At 51.9% G+C, this 17,429-nt stretch overlaps 2 protein-coding genes across 2 annotated transcripts in view; one reads left to right on the top strand and one right to left on the bottom strand.

Moving 5' to 3' along the window:
- Positions 1-540: 540 nt before the first annotated feature.
- Fam151a (family with sequence similarity 151 member A) lies at positions 541-13,151 on the top strand. Its single transcript, XM_032901075.1, has 8 exons — positions 541-699; positions 2,040-2,186; positions 6,986-7,138; positions 7,967-8,126; positions 10,355-10,579; positions 10,946-11,085; positions 11,818-11,961; positions 12,396-13,151. Exons 1-8 carry the CDS (start codon positions 573-575, stop codon positions 13,124-13,126), a joined length of 1,827 nt encoding a protein of 608 aa, XP_032756966.1. The 5' UTR covers positions 541-572; the 3' UTR covers positions 13,127-13,151.
- The window catches only part of Acot11 (acyl-CoA thioesterase 11), a 23,427-nt gene continuing 18,302 nt past the window's right edge, over positions 12,305-17,429 (bottom strand). Inside the window, exons 13-16 of the mRNA XM_032891492.1 lie at positions 16,986-17,116; positions 14,628-14,759; positions 14,072-14,198; positions 12,305-13,342 (exon numbers count right to left, since the gene is read on the bottom strand). Coding sequence (XP_032747383.1) covers positions 13,187-13,342; positions 14,072-14,198; positions 14,628-14,759; positions 16,986-17,116 — 546 coding nt within the window. The 3' untranslated portion in view covers positions 12,305-13,186. The remainder of the gene's footprint in view (positions 13,343-14,071; positions 14,199-14,627; positions 14,760-16,985; positions 17,117-17,429) is intronic.

The raw sequence follows: 17,429 nt of genomic DNA, 5'->3' as shown, positions 1-17,429 counted from the left end.
AACTCCCATTCCACTCCTGTCTATCAGCCACCATCTCAGATAAAGGGAAATTCATGTCCCTAGGGCAGATCTAATCTGCTCTTGTCACCAACCCTTTCACGACCGAGGGGTTCCCTGGAGCACAGCAGAACGGTCTAGACTGAGGAGTAAAGAGATGGCCAAGTTCAGCTGCTTCCTTTCACACGGGGGTACAACAAGGCCTGGGAGGACTCTTTGGCTTGCTCTAGGCCACCGTGAAACCCAGACCAGCTGGAATAGATCCCTAGCCTCGTTCCCTTGCACCAGGGGTCGGGGCTATATCCAATCCTCCACTGCTTCCTGATATGCTCCAAGTTCATCTGGGAGGTGGCAGGATTTTCTGCTTAGCCTGATAAGATCCTGCATGGGTGAGGGAAATGAGAGCTAGGAGGAGGGCAGGGTTTCTGAGCTCTCTCCACCCAGGCAGCAGGAGTGGCCAGACCTGAGTTAAATGCTGCTGCAGGCTCCAGCCTCCCACTGGATCTCAGCTGCAGAGAGTCTCAGGGACTGTGGCTAGGGGATCCTGAAGAGAAGTCTCTTGAGGGAGGGTCACAATGTCCTGCAAGAAGTGCTGCTCCAGCAGCCAGACCAAGTGGATCCTTGCTGGCAGTGTCAGCGTGACACTGGTATTGGCCATTTCGATGATCCTGGGCCTAACCCTGTATCCGCGCACCCGACCAGGTAGGTCCTCTCTGCTCCCTGTACCCATCTTCTCATCTCTTACCTCACTGAGCTCTGCTTATGTACCCAGCTCTATCCTACCAAGTCCAGAGCAGAAGGCCGTTGACTTTACCTGTCCACTGAATTTTAGCCTTTAGCTGAGAGAGACTCCTGTCTTTGGGAGTCTCCTGCCTCCTCAGACTGAGCACTCTGAGCAGCCTTCACACTCTTCCTACATACCCGCTGGTCTCTGCGATCTTTCCTTGATAAAAGGGCCTTCCAGTCCTCCAGAAACACCTCTATCCTGATTTGAGGAGCTCTGCTCCCCAACCTTCCCCTCTGTCCCCCACCAGCACTGCTCTCAGAGTCTCAGGCTTCTCTCCTAGATCCTTGCAGGGGCTCTGTCTCTAGTGGGCTCTTACCAGCCATTGCTCTTTGCAGTCCGAGAGCTTTTGCTAAACGACTCTCCAGGGAGCATGGTCCACTGACCCGGTCCCTCCACTGGAGGTAGCTTCCTTTCTGTGAGGACAGGCAATGGATTCCTTTGTACAAATTCTTTCCCATAGCTAAGCCTTCACTGTTCTCTCAGTCCAGAATCGTCTATGCACTTTTCCTGTCAAGTGTACATCCATCCCTCCAAGTACCTCCTAAATGCCCTGTTCTCTTTTAGGTGCTCCCTTTCCTGATGATCTAAGGCCAATGAATGAGAGGGTCTCTGTGACCCCAGGAAGCCATGCAGCTGCATTCTGACTCTGTGTGTGTGTGTGTGTGTGTGTGTGTGTGTGTGTGTGTGTGTGTGTGAGAGAGAGAGAGAGAGAGAGAGAGAGAGAGAGAGAGAGAGAGAGAGTAAACAGTTTGTAGGAGTCTGTTTCCTCCCACCATGTGGGGTTCCATGATTCCATGATTAAGCAGGCCATCAGCCTTGGAGGCAAGTGCCCTTACCTGCTGAGCCATCTCCACAGCCCTTGCTTGTCTGACTTTTGAGACAGGACTCATGTATCAGCCTGGTCCCCAGCTCCCTGTGTACCCAAGGACAACCTTGAACTTCTGATTGCCCTGCCTTACCCACCCTAGTGATGGAATGACAGATATGTGTATGCCACAACAAGCAAAGCATATGGAAGATATGAGGCTTACTATGTATGTAGCACTGGCTGGTCTTAGACTACTGCCAATCCTCCTGCCTTGCATGGCCTCACTGGGGTCAGGGGATGTACCACCAGGCCAGACTCCCTGGATCTTACTGCAGGTCCTGCTGTCTCTCTTCCGACTGAATGCTAGATTCAGGGTGATAGGATTATGACTAAGCATCCTGGGCTGAGCAGGAGATGAGTGTAACAGCCCCTTGGCATTCGTTCCAGGCTGTGAGAACGATGCAGTTTGCCGTCCTGACGCAGACATGCTGGACTACCTGCAGAACATAGGTCAGATCAGCCACCGGGATGGCCTGCTGGTCACCTGGTATCACGCAGCCAACAGCAAGAAAGAGATGGAGGCCGCCCTAAACAGTAAGTCTAGCCACCTTGTTTGGGGTCAGGGACAGGGGACAGTTGACACCATGGTCATGGCAATACCCTCTTGCTTGTCACAGTCTCCCTGAGGGAACAGGGAGCTAAATGCTAATTCCAGACTCATCGCTATACTGTATTCACTCCAACAACCCTCCTTCAGCCTGTCAGGGGCTGACGGTCTTTGCTAAAGAGGCCTCTGACTTCCAGGACTAAGAAGCCAGAGATGTGAACTTGACAGCCAGTGTTTCTGTAAGGGACACCTGAGCACCTCCTTAGAGTCTGCAACCAAACAATCATGGTGTCCTTGTCAGTGACAGGCACATACTCCCCTCACACTGCATGGAGATCCTCTGGAACCCATGCAACCTGCTCATGGGAATCATGGGAGAAAAACTGAAGCTCAGAGAAACTAGGTGAACTAGGTTCTGCTGTCAGAGAGATGAGGCCAAAATAGGTGAGCCCCAAAGTCTGTAATCTGAGTCCCTGGATTGGGTCATGGGGAAACATTCTCTTTGGGGGCTGTTGAGAAGTCATGGAGGACTGGGGTAATGGACCCTAGCTTGGGTTTGCTTCAGGAAGTACAGGTCCCCCATTCAGCACTGTGGATGTGACCTGTAACCCAAGACAGGAAGCTAAGGCAGGAGGATAGCTAGTTAGTTCCAGGTTGGCAAGGGCTACATAGCGAGACTTTGTCAGAAAGAAATGGGAGGAGGGGAAAGGAGGGAGATCTGGTTTCAGATAAGGACCCTGGAGTATCATCCAGGGTCACACAGAGGCCGGGAGTGGGGGTGGCCTGGCCGTCAGACTATGGATTTTGCTCTGGTAGGTCACCCTAAAGCAAGCAGGCTTGACATGTGGCCTGGAAAGAACTAGTTGAGGGCAGGCCTAAATGGCAAGTGGGAGAGGCCCGGCCACACTACTTTAGCTGTGTCTTCTGACGGCTGAGCCTTGGAGGCCAGGAGTGAAGGAGAGAAGAGAATAACAAGGCTTAACGTCAACTGCACCCTGGGTCACTGGGTGACACAGGAAAGAGAAATGTCTCCTGCCTGAAACAGTGCTAACACTGAGCTGCCTACGACTTCTGTCTCTTACACCACTAGCCTCTTCTTTCTCTGGAAAAGAGCATAGACAGCAAGTTCTGCCGGCTAAAGATGAAACTGTCTTTTAACTAGGAGCCCGCAAAGTTTAGCTTGTGGGAAACCTGCATCGCTCCTGGAAAAGTTTGCCCTTGGGGTAGGGATGAGAAGACCACCCTGGGATGGTCAACTTGTCACAGGGACAAGGTGATGACAATGACTGTTGCTATACAAGCTATGAAATATTTCTGACTGGGCCTGGGCCTGTTTAAGCATCAGTGAAAGGCCACAGATGCACGCTAATTAAAGACGTTTCCTTCTCCTCTGTGTGCTGGGAGGTTCTCAGCTGGAGAAGGGTGAGCTTCTGCCCGACACAAGCACGCACGCTCACACACACTATAACTGGAGAACAGAAAGCCCTTTACCCTGCCTGACAAGGGAGCCAGGTCAGAGAGAAGTAGGAGGTAAGGCATGAGGGATGCCAAGAGAAACTACCACTGAGCTCCACCCAAAGCACAAGGAGTCATCAGGATCCCACCTACCCTTAGCCGAGGCCCAGTTTCCTTCTTGCCAGGCCCCTGGGGAAGGCCTCTGAGGGAGCTGGCAGAGTTAGGGTGGACTAGACTGGATGTCCAGGTACATAGCCCAGGAGCCAGCACAGGTCTGGGGGCAGCGTAAAAAGTTTGCCTTTATACTTGCCAGGACTCTGCCAGGCATGGTGGGGCACATTTGTAATCCCAGCACTAGGAGAGGAATGATGAGGAAGACGATAGGGTCATCCTGGATCACGTCTAGCCTGGGCTAAAAGAGACCCTGGGGATGGGATTGGGGAGTGCCAGCATTGATTCCAGGCAAGTGGCCTCCCCTCCTGGCCTGGTGGTGAGTCATTTGTCATCCAAACCAGGGCATGCTTGATTATACAAACAAGGTCATTATTAGTAATTGTGTTGAGACAGCAGAAATACACCAGATGGTCCCGGGTTACCCTAGGTAAGTGTAAATAATAATTAACACTTAGTGAATGCCTAACTTGGGATACATTACTATTTAATTCTCACAGAGAGGTCAGGTAATCTGGCTTGTGTCACACAGCGTTCAGGTGTGTGGATTTAGAGTCTGCATACCCAACCGCCATGCTCACCTGACTCAATGGTGGGTGAGTGGAGAGCCTGGCAGGTGCATGCTTCCTGCCCTCTGGGGGCGCCATCCTAAGGACCCAAGCTCCTCTCACTTCCTTGGTCAGCCCCCAGGTCCAGCCTCTGGAAAGTCCACAACCTTCAGTATTAAAGGGAAGGACCTTCCCGGAGGACATGGCACGTAAGTAGTAACCTCAGAGAGGCCAGTCAGATTTCGAGCACAATCTGTTTTCATCCCACTTACAAAGCAACGGCAGGTTCCCTGCTAGGATGACAGACATAAACCATGCCTTGCTTGAATGCACTTTGGCAATGTTGGAGGTTAATTCCAAGGTCTTAATGTATGGGCAAGCACTCCAAGAGTGAGTTACCTCCCAGCAACCCTCATTCTTTAATAGGCTAGCATCGAAGTCTTTTTTTTTTTTTTCCTTTTTTCTTTTTTTCTTTTCTTTTTTTCGGAGCTGGGGACCGAACCCAGGGCCTTGAGCTTGCTAGGCAAGTGCTCTACCGCTGAGCTAAATCCCCAACCCCGCATTGAAGTCTTTTAAGACAAAGTTTTTCTGTGTAGCCCTGACTGTCTTGAAACTCACTAATATAAACCAGGCTGGCCTTGAACTCACATAGATTCACCTGCTTCTGCCTCCCAAGTGCTGGGATCAAAGGCATGCACCACCACACCCAGCTTAGCATTGAACTCTAACCTCCCTGCCCCCAGGTTCCAAGTGCCAGGATTACTAGTGTGTGCTACCACACCTAGTTTGAGCCATACCAATATCTTCAAGGTACCCCTCTCAAGCCTAGATTCTCTATGTTCCAAAACCATGGTCTCTAACCATTGTATGCCCAAGTAGGCAAAAAAAAAAAAAATTTATACAGGCTGAAGAGATGTCTCAGGTTAAGAGCACTTTAATTCCAGCATTCAGGAGGTTCAAGGCCAGCCTGGTCTGGTGAGTTCCAGAGCAGTGAGGACTACCCTGTCTTGGGAAAAGAAAAAAAACAACTTTGTGTTTTAGTCACAAAAAGTTCATCTCATAACATCCATGAGCCTGCAGGGCTCACAATGGTTTCTGAGGTCCCTGATGGTGTTCCGAGGCCTGGGACTTGTCCCCTCACCAGTGAGGACAGTAGTTACAACTTCAAACAGACTGTAATAATGCAGGGGGGTAGGATAGATGATGCGCCCCCCACTCCTGTGATCCTGGCCCTGGGGTCTGACAGGAGAGTTGCAAGTTCCAGGCCAGCCTGGGCCACAAAACAAAAGCAGAAGATGCTGGGTGTGTTGGTACACATAATCCCATGGGACATATAGGCTAGCCTGGACTACAGAGCATGTTCCAGCCTACCCAGGGCAATAGGGTAAGACTGTCCCGAGAAACAAACAAAATCGCAACAGCCTATATTTGACTTCATTTTCCCTCCTAAATTCTAGCACCTGAATTTTAAAGAAACCTGATAAAATTCTCAGGCACAAGAGCTAGAGAGAAGGCTCAGTGCTTAAACACACTTGTGGCTTTTGCAGAGGGCCTGGGTTCAGTTCTCAGCACCCACATGGCAGCTCAAAGCTGTCTGTCGTTCCAGTTCCAGAGGATCAGATGCTCTCTGTGTCTGCCACCTTCTACTGGCATCAGGGACATAGGTGGTCCATGCACATACATGTAGGAAGTCACTTAAGCACAGAAAACTGAGCCGTCCCACTTGGGTTTGCTGTGTTTGTCTTTTAGACAAGATCTCAGAATTTGGCCGAGGCAGACCTTGAACTTAAATTGTATCCCAGATGGGCCTCAAACTTCTAGCAAGATCTGCCTTGCCGTCTCTAACGCTTGGACACAGGTGTGAATCAGCACAGCAGTGCTGTCTTTCCTTTGCCCACGTTCGTCTCTGAAGTGTTCCAGGTGTTAGCCAGCTCCACTACTGTGGAGGGAGAACTCAGAGCTGTGTTCCCTATGAAGAGATGGTTTAAGCCAAGGCCCCAGGATGGAGGACTGGCCTAACTGCAGCGACAGATGAGAATCAAGCTTCGCTCCAAACTTGATTGTACAAGTTAAAGTTGGTGCCAGAGGGCTGAGGTCTATTTCAACCCAAGGGTTCCCCTGAGTTAACTGGGTGCCTTAGTTGCTAGTGAGGACACAGCTAGTAGAATAGTGTGTGGGGGGAGCACCAGCCAAAACCGCCATTCTGGACAGTTAAGTTGGCAGCCGTGGCTTTCAGATGATCCTGACTCAAAATCTACTCAAGAGGGATAAAACGTAATCAATAAACTAAGGCGGGTCAGGCCTGGTGCCTCCCACTCAGAGGTCAGAGGAGATCTCTGAATTTGAGGCCAGTCTGGGAGAATTCCAGAGCAGCTAGCGATTCATTTAAAAAACAAAAGGTACTGATTGAGAGGCCTCTGTGTGGCTCATGGGGTAAAGGCAGGCATCAAGCCTGGTGATTCTAGTGTGAGCCCCAGGACCCGCACAATTGATGGAGATCTGACTCCTACAAGTTGTCTTATGACCACTGCCCACGAGCCATGGTGCGTGAGCGGGCACACAATAAATACTGTTTTAGAGCATTGATTGAGTTCTGCCTCTTATAAATATAGGCGATGTCATGGTCTTAGAAGCAGATGTCACCGTAGAGGGGTTCAACACAGCCAATGAGACCGAGGTGCCCATTATGGCCCATCCTCCAGCCATCTACAGTGACAACGCCTTGAAGGAGTGGCTGGAAGCCGTGCTGGCCTCATCTCAGAAGGGTAAGCCATCCCTCTCCCAGCCCTACCGGCTCTCCAGGCCTCTGTCACTTAGGAGGTGAGGTGAAGTCACCCACCCTGAGCTCCTCACTTCCCAGACTTCCATCACTCAGGCTCAGGGAGAGCTAAGTGAGGTGGGCAAGAGGAGCCACAACCCACGGTAAAGCAGGGACATGAAAGTGGGAATAAACTGCAAAGAGCCAGACAGGGTCAAAGGTTCCCCCATGGTAGATATGTTTTCAGAGCCAAACCCTGATCCCTCCAACTCCTTTCCAGTCTGGACCTAGGCCTTGCCCTAAAACCACATTCCCCCTCATCCTCCCTATCCACCCAACAACTGCCCCTCCCGTCACATCATTTCTCAGACAGGCAGCCTCAGTTAACTGCCACACACATCTGTGACTCCTCTGTTTACGCCTCCATGACTCCTCTCGGCCTGGCTTGGCTCTGAGGATCTCTAACTTGGAAGCCTCATCTCTTGTCTCTACACTTAAGATCAGCATTCATTCACACTGGGTCCCTTTGCTATCCAGTCAACCTCTCAGACCTCTCTTCCTGGGGGCCTACTGGATTCTTCACAGGCTGTTGTGGTCCAGAGTCCCCAGAGTCTGTGTTGTCCAGAAACTGAAGCCCTTTTTTTTTATGTCTGAGTCTCCCCGCACCAGCCCAGGCCTTCAGCTGACTTTTGCTTCTACCCACCTGGGATGAAGTGGGGAGCCCTTCTTCTCAGTGTTGGCTCTCTCTAGTTCAAAGTTGTCCACCCACGGTTCCCTGCTCTTTCTACCCAGCAAGTCGGCATCCAGTTCTCCAGTCCTTGCCCCTTTCCTGCAGGCATCAAACTGGACTTCAAGAGTCTTAAGGCTGTAGGCCCCTCCCTGGACCTCCTTCGACAGCTGACTGAGGCTGGCAGGATTCGGAGACCGGTGTGGATCAATGCTGACATCCTGAAGGGCCCCAATGTGCCCATCTCAATTGAAGTCAATGCTACCCAGTGAGTGCTCACCCTCCCCGCAGCTGAGTCCGGCCCTGAACAAGAAAAAGACCCTTGGGGGACCTTTGTTGCACTTGCCAGTCCCACCATGAGACCTGGCCTCTGAGCCTGTTCGTCTGTGTGTGTCTTTATGCCTGAGTGCTGCTGCAACAGTGCAGAGATTAAGGACTTGGTTTTCTCTTTTCAGCAAGCGCAGTCCTGGGGCTTGAACTCAGTGGTTATCAGTCTCAGTGGCAAGCACCTTTACCTGCTGAGTCTTCTCACCAGCCACCACCTCTGCCTACACTTGCTGGGTCTCTCTTATCTTGGATGCCTACCCCCTTTATTTGTGTTTAATGATTTATTTATTTTATGGGCATGAGTGGTTTTTTTGTTTGTTTATCTTTGTCTGTATGTATGTCTGTGTGAGGGTGTTGGATCCCTAAAAGTGGAGTTATAGAGAGCTGTAAGCTGCCATGTGGGTGCCAAGAATTGAACCTGTGTCCTTAGAAGAACAGCCAGTGCTCTTAACCTGAGCCATCTCTCCAGTCCCATCCCTATGTTTTTTTTGTTGTTGTTGTTTTTGTTTTTTTGTTTTTGTTTTTTGTTTCTTTTTTTTCGGAGCTGGGGACTGAACCCAGGGCCTTGCACTTCCTAGGCAAGCGCTCTACCACTGAGCTAAATCCCCAACCCCACCCCTATGTGTTTTTAAGACATGGTTTATGTAGATCTTGCTGACCTGGAACCCATTATTATAAGGATCAGGCTGGCTTCATGCTTGGAATCCTCTTTGCTTTATCTCCTGGTCCCATATTTACAGATACGGGCCACTATCTCTTGGTTTTATTGTTGTGGTTGTTGGTGGTGGTTTTTGATTTTTGTTTTGTTCGCCTTTTGTGGGGGACAGGATGAAACAAGTTCTCACGTAGCCCTGCACGGCCTTGAACTCTGCATGTTCCTGTTGGACTTGAACTCCTGGTCCTCCATCTCCATCTCTGCTACACCTGGTAGACACCACATTCTGAGTTTTCCTCCTTTGCTCTACTAAGTCTTTTCCCAGTCCCTGCCACTTCCAGAAGAATCTCTAGCACCCCAGGAGCCTGAAGACTTCGCCCCTCGGGCCTGATTCTGCTGACTTACGTGTTGGTCACCCTTGCTCCACTGTGACCACATTCTTTCTGTCTCCCCAGTGACATGCAGGGGACTTGGTGTGCTAGAAAGTTATAAAGTGATGGCTCCTCCCCAGCTCTCCAAGGCCCTGCCCCTGGCAGGCTAGGAGATTTTTTTTTCCTCCCCATTTTTCAGATGTGAAATTCACAATGACAGAAACAGGCTGCTGAGTGGTTCTTGTACCCCAGGCACCGTTTCAAGCATTTTATTTGCAGAATGCAGCTGAACTCTTAAGAGAATGAGGTAGCGACTAGTAGTCATCTTGTAAGTACAGAAACTATCTTTGAAAGGTTAAATGGCCTGTCTAAGTCTACAAAATGGCAGCGCAAAGGTTCCCACAGGCCTTTCCCACCTCAAGTTTTGTGCTATGCAGGCACCGCCATCTGCCCAGTCAATATTTACAAGGATTCTCAAAATGAGATATAATTGTAAAATGTATGCTAGGGCCCCAGACAAATAAGGCTTCTCAGGGAGAGATTTATATATCTGAGGGCTGGGCAGTAGGTGACATTACTTTCCTATTAAATTTGCATCAGAGCAAAGTTCAAACAATTCTTTTCGCTTTATTGCTTTGAGACAGTTTCATGTAGCCTAGGCTAGCCCTGCATTTGCCATGTAGCTGAGGGTGGAAGGAAGTCCTGATGCTCCTGCCTCCCACCCCCAAGTGCTGAGATCACAGACGTGGCTTCACGTTTTCCTCCTCATGAAAAAAAAAAAAAAAGTAGACTCTGAAACTTTGGAGACTCGAAGCCAGCTGTCAGCATGCAGGTCTGCACACCTCAAATCTCAGCCCCTCTGTCGATGCGGGGATGTTTAAAAGGTGCTGCCCTGGCAGACGGTCACTGTCATTCATCTGAGGCTGCAGTGACCACCAGATGCAGAGACCTGAGCCCCGGCCTCCCCGACTGCACAGGGTGGTGATGCCAGCAGGAGGGTGCGCAAGCCACTGCTGCTCTTCAGGGCTCTGATGCCAATCTCCAAGCACAGACTCAATAGGCCTGGCTGTTCCCCATCCCCATGGCAAGAACCTACAAGGGGCTGGAGTGGTCTGGAAAGATGGCTATCTCTGTTCTCTGCAGGTTTCTGGCACTTGTCCAGGAGAAGTATCCAAAGGCCACCATTTCCCCAGGCTTCACCACTCTCTATGTGCATCAGCTGCCAAACAGCACATACACCCAGGCCATGGTGGAAACAATGGAGGAGCTGGTCAGAGCGCTGCCCCAGAAGGTCACCTTCCCGATGCGGGCTGTCATGACACGAGCTGCTTGGCCCCACTTCAGCTGGCTTCTGAGCCAATCTGAGAGGTAAAACCACTTCTACTGGTCCCGAACCTATCCTGGGCTCTGACCCAAGATGAACATGGCAAGAGGGGTCCTAAAGATCATCTTGTCCCAGCCCCACGGGCCTAACAACCTTCTGTGCTCTGCCTCTGGCTTGTGCTCCTCTGGTGACTGGTGGGTAACTCAGAAACAGATATCCCGGGGGTGCACATCCTTCCTCCCACCCTCTGAACTCCTCCTGCTCCCTGTTCTCCATCATCCTCGCTGGTGGGAAGCTAGAGGACAGATGTTCCACTCCTGGGCTCAGCTGGCCTTCAGTTCTGAGCACAGGAGTAGAGCCAAGAGTCTTTATGGGCCCCGGCGGGCCCTGAGTCAGCTCTCTGGTTCCAGGTACAGCCTGACACTGTGGCAGGGTGCGTCAGACCCCGTGTCAGTAGAAGATCTTCTCTTCATCCGGGACAACAGTGCCCCTCACCAAATCTACTATGACCTCTTTGAGCCTGTCTTGTCGCAGTTTAAGCAGCTGGCCTGTAAGAAGGGGACCTGGAGGGGAGGTGTGGGCTGTGTTCTGCTCAGGGCAGCCCTGGGCGGGCATGGAGCAAAGAAAGGGTGGTCTAGAAGGGGAAATTCTGGGGGAAAGGAGGCAGGAACTATTCTGAGAATTTGTCTTCTGCCCCTGGGATATTATGTTTTTCAAGTTTCGCCTGTCCACAGAACAGGAGTCTGGTGATAGAGAGGGAATGGAGGTCTAGAACTATAAGGATTTTGTAGAAGTGCAATCTGATCACAACCCAACCAAGTCACACACACACACACACACACACACACACACACACACACACACACAGGTGGCTTCCACAGCACCATTCATCTTCGATGGTGCTAGTGTCTCAGAGCACAGTTCTCTCGTATGCCCACTAACTCAGGAGCCAGATGCCACTATGCAAACCCCTTGTTCTGACCCTTAGTCTAGGGGCACCTACACTTGAGCCATCCCCAAGGATCACATAAGATCCCACTTCTACTGAGGGAGCCATGTCCAGGAAGGGAAGGAGACAAGCTTTGGGGCCCACCATTTGGTTTCTGGCCCAGTAAACTGCTGAATGTCAGACCATGAGACAATGACTTCGAATCTACCCGAGGGGGTGACTTCGAATCTACCCGAGGGGGAACTGACAGCCACAAGGCTTAGGATGCAGTGCGTGCGAAAGGTGATTTGTGGATAGTGGTCCCCTTCACTTTGGTAATTTTGGGTCCCACAGTGAACACCACTCGGAAGCGAACCTTCTACACAGGGGGCAGCCTGATCCCTGTTCTCCAGCAGCCCAAGGGTGATGGTCTGGAGGTAGAGTGGTTGGCTCTGGAAGTGAATGACAAGGGGAGAAAAGCAGCCATTACTGTCCCTGGTAAGTCTGCCTGCAGCTCTAATGCTCCTAGCTAACCTGGTCCTGTTCTGTCACTTGCTTGGATAGGGTAACTTGATTCTCTGTTGCCATGGGAACATGATAAGCCACACGCTGGACACAAAGTGGGAGGGATAATGTCAAGAGCAGGAACTCCGGATCTTAGACCAAGAGCCTTGAGTCCTCAGCCACACTGTGACTAGAGGACTGGGTGGTGACCCAGCTCTGAGTCTGAAAGGCCAAGAACCGAGGCCAGCAATTTGTCCTGCCTGCCTGAGAGTCACCAGTCACAGCACTTGGAGCCTGGGATGGGGCTGGCATACTCAAGAATGGCTGGCACCAGTTCCTCTTTGTCTGTCCCCATGTCTGCTCCCTTTAACAAGAAACACTGACATCCCGTGATAACAGGAACTCCAAACCCTATCTGCCTCTTCCAGATAGAGAAGGCATGATCCTACTGGATGTCGGCCTCCAGGAACCTGAAGTTGGGAACCCTGTGCCCGTCCTGCGCACCCCAGGTGGTTCTGTTCTGACCCTGGAGTCGTGTCTGCTGCACCTGGCTGTTCACGCCACGCGCTGGAGCATCCATGTGAACATAACGGAACCCGCAGCTCTCCGGCCATCCCTGGCCACATTAGCACACCTCTCCACCCTTGGCCATCTGCCCTGGCCTGTGTGGGTGGGGGCCACAGTGTCCCATGGTAGTTTTGTGGTCCCTGGCCACATAGCGGGCAGAGAGCTGCTCGCAGCTGTGGCTGAAGTTTTCCCCCATGTGACGGTGGCACCGGCTTGGCCTGAAGAGATGCTGGGCAGTGGCTATCAGGAGCAGATGGTCACGGAGATGCTGGAGCTGTGTCAGGGGCTCCGGCAACCCGTGTCCTTTCAGCTGCAAGCCGGGCCGCTGGGCCAGAGTCCAGCCAACACTGTGGCCAGGCTACTGGCCTTCTCCCCTAGAGCCACTGTCACAGTGTACCACAGCAGTGCTGGGAACAGCTATGCAGATGTGTGGGCTGGACTGTGGGCGGCCAGGGCCGTGGACAGGACCCGAGTCTATTACAGGATACCCCAGGAGTACCGTAAAGACTTGCTGGCACACGTGGACAGACATCGACCATCCAGTAGGGCTGGACCATCTTATGTGGAAGGTTTCCCTGGGGAGTCAAGGTGAATAAATGCCTCTGCTCTGCTCCGCGCACTGTGTGAGACCTGGGGCAGCATGGGGTGGTGTCTAGAGGGTCTGGAGGCTGGGGGCCAGGTCATTCCGGTTGTCCAACAGGAAACTCTCACAAGCCTTGAAAGTGTTGTAGAACTCCGAGGACAGGCCAGCCACATTGGTGGTCACATAGTTGAGAAAACCAGGGGTGGCCTGATTGTAGTAAGAAACCTGCAGGGCAGGAAGCCAAGTTCAAGGAGGCATAATGGGGAGAGGCTTGGGGACTTCTGGGCAGATGAGGAGTGAGCCTTGCTTGCCTGCCTTCTGGGGCAGCAACAGGTACAACCCTGTGTCTTCAAGATCAGTTAGAAAGCTTGAGTGGTAGACCTGGTCTCCTTCAATAGGTCCCCCAGATACTCGGTACTTCAACCCTGACTGCCCTATCATAGCATAAAGTCACTGCACACCTCCCTGCTGGCCAGGAAGCCCCAGGGGACAGAGATTGACTCTACAAAGCCTGAATCCATTTTATATCAAAGTGCTGCGGGGATGGGGTATCGCAGAAACGTGGTAGACATAAGCCTCAGACTATTGCATAGGTCCTTAGCAACACTGGCGGAGTCAGCACCTGGACAAGGCTCAGAACGATTCTAGTGCTGCAAGGGAAACTGCATGCTGAGAGGAGATACAGCATGCCTGCCCCCAGCAACTCCCTACCTTCTCAACACTGACTACCCTGCTGAACTTAATGGGCCCTCAGAGCCACATAAAGCCCTCCCAGACAACAAGGGAGACAAATAAGATCAAATAAGCTCAGAGGTAGGCTTTCTGTGAGTCTCAGATGCTCAGGCTGGGAAAGTTGGGAGGTCATAGGGGGTTCGGGTCTGGAAGGATCCCAGCCCACAGTAAAGAGTTCAGTTCACCCATAGGTGGAAGGGTAGAGAGGACGTCAGGCCTTACCTTAGTCAACTGGTCCCCCTCACGCCACAAACAGAAGCCGGAACAGAGAGTCTCCCCACGTTGATATTCCGGTGTCTCATGGTGCGTGGGCAGTGTGACAGACCTCAGGGCAATGACGTAGGGGTCCCTGGAGGAGAGTCAGGGTCAGAGTGAGTCAGAGATCACCCACAGGAGGATGCCTTGCTCAGGATCAGCTGTAGGAAGGGAACATCTGTGGTAGCAGCATCAGCTTCAGGCCCCATGGGCCCCCACGGACCTGTGTACCTTGGGGTTTTCGTTCTTCTGGTCCTTTTCTCCAGAAAAAGGGATGCAGTCTATTCTGACCACATCATGTCTCAGGAAACAGCCACAAGCTTCCAGAGGGCAAGGAAAGGTATCCCCATCTGTGGCCAAAGCCACAGACAGCCTTGCTTTCAATGTTTGCCCTTGCTGCATGGGTTCTGAGTCCCACCACCAGTGGGCAGCAGAGCTCTGACTGCCATGTTGCTGCTTTTCCCAGGAGAGGGAGATGAGTCCTCCCCACCTCTACTGAACTCCTCAGAAAGCAGGCACTCACCCACTGTCACAAGGCTTCCGCCTAGAGGCCAGGATCACAAAGTCTTGGGGCTTGGTGTTACCACTCAGGGCAGGGCTGATGACATGGTAGATGGCGTCATCCTCATCCACTTGCTGCACTAGCTCCACAGTCCTGTTGGGAGGCTGAAGTCAGGACTTGGGCCACAGCAGCCCTCTATGGGGACCAGCTCTGCCAGGCTCCTGCAGATTGCAGCCTCCTGAGGAGTCCTGGAATGGGTTCCTTACTTCTACCCAGCACAGAAGGGCCAGAGGAAGGGTGGGGACCCTTCAGGATATGTGCATGCATGAGTGTGTACGCATGTGCTTGTCTGTACACACAGCACCAGAGCAGATACACAGGCACATGCATAACCATATACAGAAGCACTCATACATACACACAAACACACTGACTCAAGCAAATACAAGTCTGCAAACTGACAGCACTGGCTGTCAACTTGACAGAGTCTAGAATCATCTGGGAAATGGGCCTCTGGGTATGCCTGTAGGGGATTATCTTGATTATTAATTGATGTAGAAAGACCCATCTCAACTGGGCAGGGGAAATGGAGACCATGAGCTGGACACCAGCATGCATCTGACCACCCCACACCCTCCCTGTCTTGCTATTGTGAATGCATTATGAACAAGTGCTTCGAGCTTCTGCTGCCTTGACTTCCCCACCACAATGGACTGTACCTGGAACTGTGAGCCACAGTAAATCCATTCTCCCTTAAGTTGCCTCTGTCAGGGTGTTTTATCAAAGCAATGAGAAAGGAAACAGTCACAGGACACAAAAAGCTACATACAGGCATGGGCTCAAACATAAGCATGCATACACAGGTACCCAGACAGACACCACCGAACTCACAGATCTGTCTGCAGGGGCACACGCCCCCAAGCAGCTGTTTGAGGATTTGGTTTGAGGATTTTGTCGTTGTGCCTACTGTCCAGTGAGTCCCCAGTGTGCCAGGTACTATACGCCTGGGATCTCACTCAGTGGCCCTCCACTGCAGCGCTGTGCCACGGGCAGTCTTAGCATCCTCACTAAACAGAGGAGCTGAGGCTGGTGTTTAAAACCCACTCTGGGCTACAGAGTTCATGAGGAAACAGGGTTGGGGTGTTAAGCCTGGCAGATAACAGACAACACAAGCCCAGGCACACTCGCATTTGTTTAGGTATATAGACTGATATTGATACCCACAGACACATGAGGACACAGCCACACCTTCCCCCAGCCCCCTGCTCCACAGAGGCTGGCTTGGGAGCAGGTTGGCTGTGCAGGCCTAGGGGAGTGTGCTGGTCACTCATTCTTAGTGAAGATTGATTTGGTTCACAACAGCCCACCTTTCCCGGATCCTCTGCCCAGATACCAACAGTCACCTCAGTTCTAGAATGCCCTGCTCGCAGGTCCTGGTTACTCATACACAGCATTTTAAAGCAACACAGTTCTTTCCCTTCTTGCCACTTGCTTGATCTCTTGCTCTATACATGTGTGGTTGTGTGTACGCGGGTGTGCGTGCACATGAACAAGTATGAGTGTTTGAGGGCAGGTAGTCACATAGTGTTGCATTGCAGGTAACAACCTCAGGTGTGTCACTGCTGTCTGCCTGTGTGTGTGTCAGACTAATTTTGCCCTAGAGGTTCCAGGGAGTCTCCTGTCTCTCTCCCATCTCAGAAGGAGCACTGGGACTGCAGACACGAGCTACATGTCCAGCTTTACATGGTTCCTGGGGGTTAAAATTCAAGTTTGTGTGCAAGTGCGTTATCTACTAAGCCGTCTCCCAGGGAAGAAAGCTTAGTCAGGAAGCCGGAGCATGAATAGCTGTGAGCACTCTGCTGAGGTCAGACTCAGGAGGAGTGGGCTACTCATGGGAAGTCAGCTGGTGATGTGCAGCTGAGTCCCCAAGTCTATCCAGCCTCCTAGGGAAGCACTTGTAACACCGGCTCCGACTGAGCCACAGCTCCAGCAGAAAAGACGATGACTCTGAGGATGCTGAGTAGACCCACTGTAAACATTAACTTTCCCAACCCCATGAGTTGGCTCAATGGGTAGGGCACTTTGCCACCGTGTCTGCTGAGTTCAGTCCCTGCGTCCTCAGGTCACAAACGTCCTAACCAATGTCAAGCTATTCAAAACAGATAAACTCCAGCCTCTGGGTCGAATTCCAGGCTCAGTCCCTTCCCTAGGGCTTCCACATACCCATGACTTTGCCACCTAACACAGAACTGTATAGCCAGGCCCACCCCAGCTGAAGGCCGGTGGGAGCAAAGCATTGTGGGGATCAGCAGGCAATCCCCACCACCACCACCACCACCACCACCACCACCACCTTTCTCCTAGCACTGGCCCCCTCACCGGCAATGCTTGTCCCATTCTGGTCTTCTGCTCAGGTCTGAGAGCAGCTGAAAGACCTGGGCGGCATCCACATTTACCACCATCTCCAAGTGAAAGGACAGGAACTCCTCTTCCAGGATGTACAGGCGAACCTGCGGAGCACAGAGGGCAGCCTCACCACAGCCCCAAACCACACTGCTGGTGGCATCTGTCCGCTGGAAGTCAGGGCTGCCGCTGATTTGCTGTCTGACTGAAGAAGTGAGTGAATGGCTCTGAGACTTAGTCACAGCCCTGTGAAAATGGACCTCTCACAGAGCTCAGTGTGGACAGACAGAAGGCACCGCTTTAAGAAGCAGTGGTCAGAGCTGGAGAGATGGCTCAGAGGTTAAGAGCACTGGCTTCTCTTCCAGAGGACCGGGATTCAATACCTAGCACCCACATGGCAGCTAACTCCAATCTAGGGCA

Source organism: Rattus rattus, chromosome 1 (genome assembly GCF_011064425.1).
Source record: "Rattus rattus isolate New Zealand chromosome 1, Rrattus_CSIRO_v1, whole genome shotgun sequence".
NCBI lineage: Eukaryota > Metazoa > Chordata > Mammalia > Rodentia > Muridae > Rattus > Rattus rattus.
Note: the sequence above shows the minus strand (reverse complement) of the source record. Positions and strands in the feature narration are given on the sequence as shown.